At 47.0% G+C, this 8,031-nt stretch overlaps 1 protein-coding gene across 1 annotated transcript in view; it reads right to left on the minus strand.

The window, feature by feature from the left end:
• The window catches only part of laptm4b (lysosomal protein transmembrane 4 beta), a 51,264-nt gene extending 43,439 nt beyond the window's left edge, over positions 1–7,825 (minus strand). The window contains exon 1 of the mRNA XM_043687647.2: positions 7,579–7,825. Coding sequence (XP_043543582.1) covers positions 7,579–7,806 — 228 coding nt within the window. The 5' untranslated portion in view covers positions 7,807–7,825. The remainder of the gene's footprint in view (positions 1–7,578) is intronic.
• Positions 7,826–8,031: the final 206 nt, after the last annotated feature.

Raw genomic sequence — 8,031 nt, forward strand, 5'->3', positions numbered from 1 at the left:
CAGATGTGAACTGGATTACTGCACATACTACAGCAAGTTGGTGAAAGAATATCATCTCAAATTCATCTCTCACTCCTCTGCATTAACCAACAACAGTGACTTTCCTTTATAGGGTAGGCCCATTGATGCATATCCCCCATCTACGATCATTCATGATATTTTCATTTTTACAATTCCAGCCTCTTCAGTAACCATATTAAATCAATTGCCCATTGCCATGAGTCTTCAGCTGCCTTGGCTGACCCTGTGTTCTGTATTACTTCTCTACTTCTTTGCCCTCGTTAAGGGACACTCCTCTTACCCCTCAACTTATTTCATGAAGCCTTCAATGAACTGAACCAATGTCTCCTAATGTGGCTCAGTATCAATCTTGGTAATATTCCTAAGATGCCCCCTGGCTGGTTAACCAGGATAAAACCTCCATAAATACATTGTTTTGATCCTGTTGGAAACATTGCAAGGAGAGGTGAACAAGAGTAGATTTCCAGAACTCATGAGGGGTAAGAGGAGTGTTTTTTCCCTAAATTTATTGTTTTGTGCGAAATAGGTGACACTGGCTAGACTAGTGTGTATTGCACATCTCCAGCTACCCTTGAGAAGGTGGGAGTGAGCTGCCTTCTTGAATCGCTGCAGTCCACCTACTGTGGTTTGACCCACAATGCCCTTAGGAAGGGAATTCCAGGGTTTTGACCCAGCGACACTGAAGGAACGGTGATATATTTTAAAATCAGGCTTGAGGGGGAATTTGTAAGTCGTGGTGTTCAACTGTCCTTGTCCTTTTAGGTGGAAATGGTCTTAGGTTTGGAAGGTGCTGTCTGAGGAGCCTTGGTGAATTTCTGCAGTGCATCTTGTTGTTAATGCACCCTGTTGCTACTGAGGTTGGTGGTGGAGGGAGTGGATGCTTGTAAATTTGGTGTCAATCAAGTGGGCTGCTTTGTTCTGAATGGTTTTGAGCTTCTTGAGTGTTATTGGAGCTGTCCCCATCCAGACAAGTGGGGAGTATTCCATCACACTCCTGATTTATACCTTGTAGATGATGGACAGGCTTTGGGGAGATAGGAGGTGAGTTACTTGCTGCAGAATTCCCAGCTTCTGACCTGCTCTTTGAGCCATTGTGCTTATATGGTGAGTGCAGTTCAGTTTCTGGTCAATAGTAACCCCCAGGATATTGATAATGGGGGATAGAGTGATGGTGATGCATTGCATGTCAACCGTTGATGGTTAGACTCTCTCTTGTTAGAGATAGTCATCACCTGGCATTTGAGTAACATGAATGCAACTTGCCACTTGTCAACCCAAGCCTGGATATTGTTCAAGTCTTGTTGCATTTTGTCATGGACTGTTTCAGTATCTGAGGAGTTGCGAATGGTGCTGAACATTGTGCAATCAGCTGCCAGTTTACATTCATTTCCTGGACAGTGATGCAGAGTAACATTTTTCTTTTTGGTTATAGCTTCAACAGTCTCCATTATCTTAAATGTCCACTCCATCAATCTGATCAGAATGAAGTGCTTTTGAACTTTGAACATTTTGGGTTTTTTTTTTAGCTTTTAATCATATAACAATAATTGTTGATTTCCCAAATTGACCTTATATACCAGACAGTCACGAAGGAGTCTGGGAATCCCAGTACATTGTTGTGGTGGTGAGGTTAAGGTATAAATATAGAAAAGACAAACGAGAGAGACACAACTGTCAGTGTCTGGAACCACAAAATCAATCGCTTCACATTACAATTCAGAGGTCATCATACTCAGAGAAATCGGATGTGTGGGTTTGCAAATGAATGGAAATGATGGCACATTGCCAGTATATTTGTCCCCTTCCAATTCGGGTGCAATCAGTCCTTCATTTACAGGTCAGTTCCAACCCAAAAGAGATTCCAATGATCCAAAACTGTGAATCCTTCTCCCCCGCACCAGCTTCTCAACCACGTGTTCATCTGCTCTATCCTCCTATTCCTACCCTCACTAGCTCATGGCACTGGGACTAATCCAGATATTACCACCCTCAAGGGCCTCCTTTTCAAATTCTTGCCTAACTTCTTATATTCTCTCTTCAGAACCTTCTCTTCCTCTGTTGTTAGTTCCAATATGTACAACAATCTCCTGCCTGACCTGCCAGAGAGTTTCAAATCTCTACCACCCTTTGTATGTAGAAGTGCTTCCTAACATCTATCCTGAACAGTCTGGCCCTAATTCTCAGACTATGTTCCCAGTTCTAGAATCCCCAGTAAGTGGAAATAATTTAGCTTGATCTGCCCTCAATTTGTTGGAGGTAGTTCAAAGAGAATTCAATTAAATGGTGCTTGGGATTGGATGCTACTTATAAGGAAAGACTGGACAGGTTGGGCCTGCACTGAGGCGAAAGTGAGGACTGCAGATGCTGGAGATTAGAGTCAAGATTAGAGTGGTGCTGGAAAAGCACAGCAGGTCAGGCAGTATCTGAGGAGCAGGAAAATTGACGTTTTGGTCAAAAACCCTTCATCAGGAATGAGGCTGGGAGCTTCAGGGGTGGAGAGATAAATGGGAGGGGGTGGGGCTGGGAGAATGTAGATAGGTGGATGGAGGTGGGGGCAAAAGTGATACGTCGGTGGTGCAGATAGGTGGCAAGGAAGATGGACTAGTGGGACAGGTCATGAGGGCAGTGCTGAGCTGGAAGTTTGGAACTGGGATAAGGTCGGGGGAGGGGAAATAAGGAAAGGGTTGGAGGGTCTCAAGGCAGAAGATGACGCATTCTTCCTCCAGGCATTGGGTGGTAAGGAAGTGGCAATGGAGCAGGCTCAGGACTTGCATGTCCTTGGCGGAGTGGGAGGGGGAGTTGAAGTGTTCGGCCTCGGGCCATGGGGTTGGTTGGTGTGGATGTCGTGGAGATGTTCCCTAAAGCGCTCTGTGAGTAGGTGTCCAGTCTCCCCAATGCAGAGGAGATCGCATCGGGAGCCACGGATACAGTAAATGACATGTGTGGAAGTGCAGGAGAAACTTTAATGGATGTGGAAGGCTCCTTTGGGGCCTTGGACGGATGTGAAGGGGAAGGTGTGGGAGCAGGTTTTGCAATTCCTGCGGTGGCAGGGGAAGGTGCCGGGAGGTAAGGGTAGGTTGTTGGGGAGCATGAACCTAACAAGGGAGTCACAGGAAGTGGATAGGGGTGGAGAGGGAAATATATCTCTGATGGTGGGGTCCATTTGGAGGTGGCGGAATTTGCAGAGGATGATGCCATGAATACCGAGTTTGGTGGGGTGGAAGATGAGGACCAGGGGGGTTCTGTCCTTGTTGTGGCTGGAGGGGTGGATTTGAGGGCGGAGGTGCGGGACGTGGGTGAGATGCGCTGGAGGGCATCATCAACCACGTGGGAGGGGAAATTGCTGTCTTTAAAGAAGGAGGCGATCTGGAGTGTTCTGTGGTGGAACTGGTCCTCCTGGGAGTAGATGCAGCGGAGGCAGAGGCAGGCCTATATCTCCTCTTTAAAAGAGCGAGAGGTGATTATCTTGAGACCTACGAGATATGGTGAGGAAATGGCAGAGTGAATACTGAGAGGTTGTTTCCCCCTTTTGGAAAAGATCAGAGCTAGAGGGCACAGTTTGAAAATAAGACGTCTCCATGTAAGAGGGAGTGGATGAGAATATATTCTCTCAGGGTAGTTTTGAGTCATTCAAACTCAGCGATGGCACTGTCATTGAATACTTGTGCAGCAGAAATAGAGAGAGATTCTTGGCTGATAAGAGAGCCAGCAGCTAGAGGGAGTAGGGTGGAGTTGAGGCCATAATCAATTTAGCCGTAATGCTATCAACTGACAGAGCAGGCTGGAGGGGCTGAATGGTCTATTTATGCTCCTGATTTGTATGTTTGCATGCTCAGAAACTGACCAGCACCAATTAATGCATTGGAAATATGTGACCTCAAAAGCTATTGTTGTAATTATCAACAAAACAATCCACTGTGAAGCTATTTTGATTTGTTTGGATGTAATTATTTTGCTTGGGGCTAGAAACAAGGGCAGCCTGCCAAAACACTGGCCAGCAGCTCAGCTTAATAATAGCTTGCTGCTACAATTTCTTTCCATTCATTTGTGGGATATGGCCATCACAGGTTTGAGGTCAGTAATTTATTGCCTGTCCCGAGTTGCCCCTTGAGAAGGTGGGGGTGAGCTGCCTTCTTGAACCGCTGCAGTCCATGTGCTGTAGGCAGACCCACAATGCCCTTAGGAAGGAAATTCCAGGATTTTGACCCAGTGACACTGAAGGAATGGCGATATATTTCCAAGTCAGGATGGTGAGTGGCTTGGAGGGGAACCTTCAGGGATGTGGTGTTTCCATGTATCTGCTGCCCTTGTCCTTCTAGATTGTATAAGATCACAGTTAGATAAAGATGTTGGAGGCAAAGGGACCAAAGGGTACGGGGAGAAAGCAGGAACAGGGGATTGAGTTGGCTGATCAGCCATTATCATATTGAATGGCGGAGCAGACTCAAAGGGCCGAATGGCCTCCTCCTGCCACTACTGTCTTTGTTTTGTTGTTTTTTATCACCAACATGAAGCAAAAAAAAATTAACAAATGGTTTTATGAAATGTTGCATCAAAGGTAGAATTAGTTGTTATGAAGTTGAAGGAAACATGACTATTTTATTGCCTCCTTCATGTGTGTTGGTTACCTTACTAAGGCTTGGGGGGGATTTCATGAGTTTTAATCTTTCATTGTTGATTGATTATCTTCCTGCGTGATTTATCCATAGATCAATGGCAGAGCTAAGTAACTGTTCCCATATTACTGACAAAATGATCTCGCCATTATTTTCTGAATTATTGGACAACTACGTTTACTGTTGTAGAACAATCTCAAGATACAAGGCGGTAATAGATAGGGAGTAATGAATGTAATCTCCCTCCCAGATCAAATTCCAGTGCAGCACAATTGTAGCTCATGTTGCACAGTTTCCAACATTAAGAGACCTGCCAATCTTCTGTCGACCTGTGTTAAATGATCAGATTAGGAGCAAAAAGCTTCTCTGAATATTGTGGCATTGCATCATCATTAAAAAGGAAACCTTCATCTTGTTCCTATGAGTGGACCAAAGTGCTGCAGATGCTCAAAATAGGGAAGGATGACTGAAAATGCAGGAGATACAAAGTAGGTCAGTCAGCATTGCTGAGAGGAACAAGCGAAGGGAAACCATTGAGATAGAAAGGGCTAGAAGGACTTAATAAGGGGCCCCAAACTGTTCGCATTATTCCAGTTGCAGTCTGATTAGTGCTTGCATAGTTTTGGCAAAGTCTCTCCACTTTTATAGCCCATTCCTGTGGTGCAGGCGCTCGGGTGTTGGTAAGTCAGAAGCAGAGATCTGTAGTGTTGCACTCTGTGAATAAACCTGGTATCAAGAATTGAGTACCTGCCTCGTTTGATAAATCAAACTGTCTCGGATTTGTTTAACCAGATCCTGCATTCGGTGGAGCATGAGGTTATCAAACAGACTTCAAAGCAATCACTGACTGAAAGCATAGCCTATGCAATATACATAAAATACTCCATTGTTATTGATAAGCAAGAGGACACAGCAAGGCCAAAAAACATTCAAAGTAATTAATCCGCTCGCTGGGAAAACACAGGAAACTCAACTCCAAAACTGCACTCTCATCCACATCTTTCAGAATTTCTTTTTAAATGCTGATTTTTTTTTTGTGAAGAGTTTGATTTGTTTATGTTGGATTCTGTGTAGCAGGATTACCACATATTGTAAAGTACCTGGATTCTTAATAAATTAGCATTTTCTAAATCCACTTTTATTCCAAGGGTTTCAATTTCCTTAGCTGGTCTGGCCTACCTGTGACTCCAGACCCACAGCAATGGGGTGGACTCTTAAACTGCCCTCTGGGCAACTAGGGATGGGTAACAAACGCTGACCTAGTCACTGACATCCATCTAAACCAGTAACACCCAAAGACTGTGAATGAATATTAAAAAAATTATTGCACCTTTAATAATCATCTGACCTATTTGTAAAATGTTGCTGAATGTTCTATGACTCAAGCAGCAGCTTAGAAGTGCGTCTAGTCTGAAGTATTATCTTAATAACTCTGGGCATATAAAGCTGTGTGAAGGTTACACAGTTCCAGAAATACCCTTCCAAGGCCAATAATAGTCCTGCTTCCAATTTCCATTTGGAAGGGGATTTACTGTGAAGGGGCTTTCTCCAGGACAATGTCACCTGTTCTCAGGTAGAACTGGGACCCACAACATGCAGTAACCTCCTGTCTATTTGGCCCACAGACCAGCCTGTACATCCAGGTGAGACAACATTCCCCTGGGCTCTATTGGGATTCGACTGGACATTCCGTTTGCTCTGACAGCTCCTGACCGATCAAGGACAGCTGTCTCCCTTCCTCCTGGCCCTTCATTCATTTCCTCTCACACTTTCCCTCCCTCTCCTCCCCCCTCCCTCACTGTCCTCCCCCCTCCCTCACTGTCCTTCACCCTCCTTCACTGTCTTTCCCCTTCCCTCACTGTCCTTCCCCCTCCTTCACTGTCTTTCCCCTTCCCTCACTGTCCTTCCCCCTCCTTCACTGTCTTTCCCCCTCCCTCACTGTCCTTCCCCCTCCTTTACTGTCCTTCTCCATCCCTCACTGTCCTCCCCTTCCCTCACTGTCCTCTCCCCTCCCTCAGTCCTCCCCCCTCCCTCACTGTCCTCTCCCCTCCCTCAGTCCTCCCCCCTCCCTCACTGTCCTTCCCCCTCCCTCAGTCCTTCCCCCTCCCTCACTTATTCTGCTTCCTTCCCTTCCCTGTCACTCTTTCCCCCCCTTCACTTCCCCCTCTGCCCTCACTATCCTCCCTCTCCTTCCTCTCTATAACTCCCCTCCCTCTCTCACCATCTGTCCCTCTCACTCACCTGTTCTTCTCCGCTTCCCTCATTCTCACATTGTTCCCCTCCCTCACTCTCCTCCCCCTTGCACTCAGTTTCCTCCCTCTCTGTCACTTTCCTCCTCCTCCCTCACTCTCCAACCTCTCCCTCACTTTCCTTCTCCTCCCTCACACCACTCCCTCTCTCCCCTTCTTCATTCTCATCCCTCTCACTCATTCTCCCCCCTCCCTCCGTCTCCTCACTCTCTCCCTCACTCTCCTCATTCACTCCCTCACTCATCTCCCTCAACCTATCCCCCCTCACTCTCTTCCTGCGTTCTCCCACTCTCCACTTCTCCCTCACTCTCTGCCCCCTCCCTCACACTCTCCCCCTCTCCTCCCTCCCCCTCAGTCTCCTCCCTCTCCCTCACTCTATACGCACTCCCTCACTCTATCCCCCCCTTAGTCCCCTCCCACTGCCTCACTTTCCTCCTTCACCCTCACTCTTGCCCATGCCTCACTCTCCCCACCCTCCCACTCTCCTCCAATCCCCAACACTCCCTCACACACAGACACATTTCCTCTCCTTCCCCCTCCTCGCCGTCTCATTGACCCCTCATCCTCCCCTTGGTGCCACTGATGGCTTTCTTGCTCACTGCCCTGTCCCTCTCTCTCTCTCCCTCAATCTCTCGCTGAGTTCCCCCTCAGACCCCCTGCCCCTCCCCCTAGCCCCCAGTGCAAACACTCACCATGTACCATGTTCCCAGAATGATTGTCCCAGTGCGGACATGACAGCAAAAACAGCAGCGGCTGGAATACCAGCCTCCAAACCGAGACTCCGTCCTCATGATTCCTGCCAAAGCCACACCAGCAGAGAGGAAAACAAATAACAAAACAAAACTGGAAAAATCCAAAAGAAAGAGGGCTGCTGTTAGCCCAGGGCTGGAAAAGCTGAGGCGGCTGTTTCTCTCTTGCATTAAAACTAACAGAAGCTGCACTGTGATCCTGTCACTGATCCTGCTCACAGACTCTCAGTACATCCTGGAACAGATGGAGAGGATTTAACCCTCTCTCTCCCCTCACACTCTCTCTCTCACACACACACACACACAGGCACACACAGACGCACACACACTCACATGCACTCACACACACTCTCTCACACACACACATGCACAAGAACATGCACTCACACACATACT

This window comes from Chiloscyllium plagiosum, unplaced genomic scaffold (genome assembly GCF_037043375.1).
Source record: "Chiloscyllium plagiosum isolate Xiang-an unplaced genomic scaffold, Cpla_swu_hap1 HiC_scaffold_4, whole genome shotgun sequence".
In the NCBI taxonomy this organism is placed as follows: Eukaryota; Metazoa; Chordata; class Chondrichthyes; order Orectolobiformes; family Hemiscylliidae; genus Chiloscyllium; species Chiloscyllium plagiosum.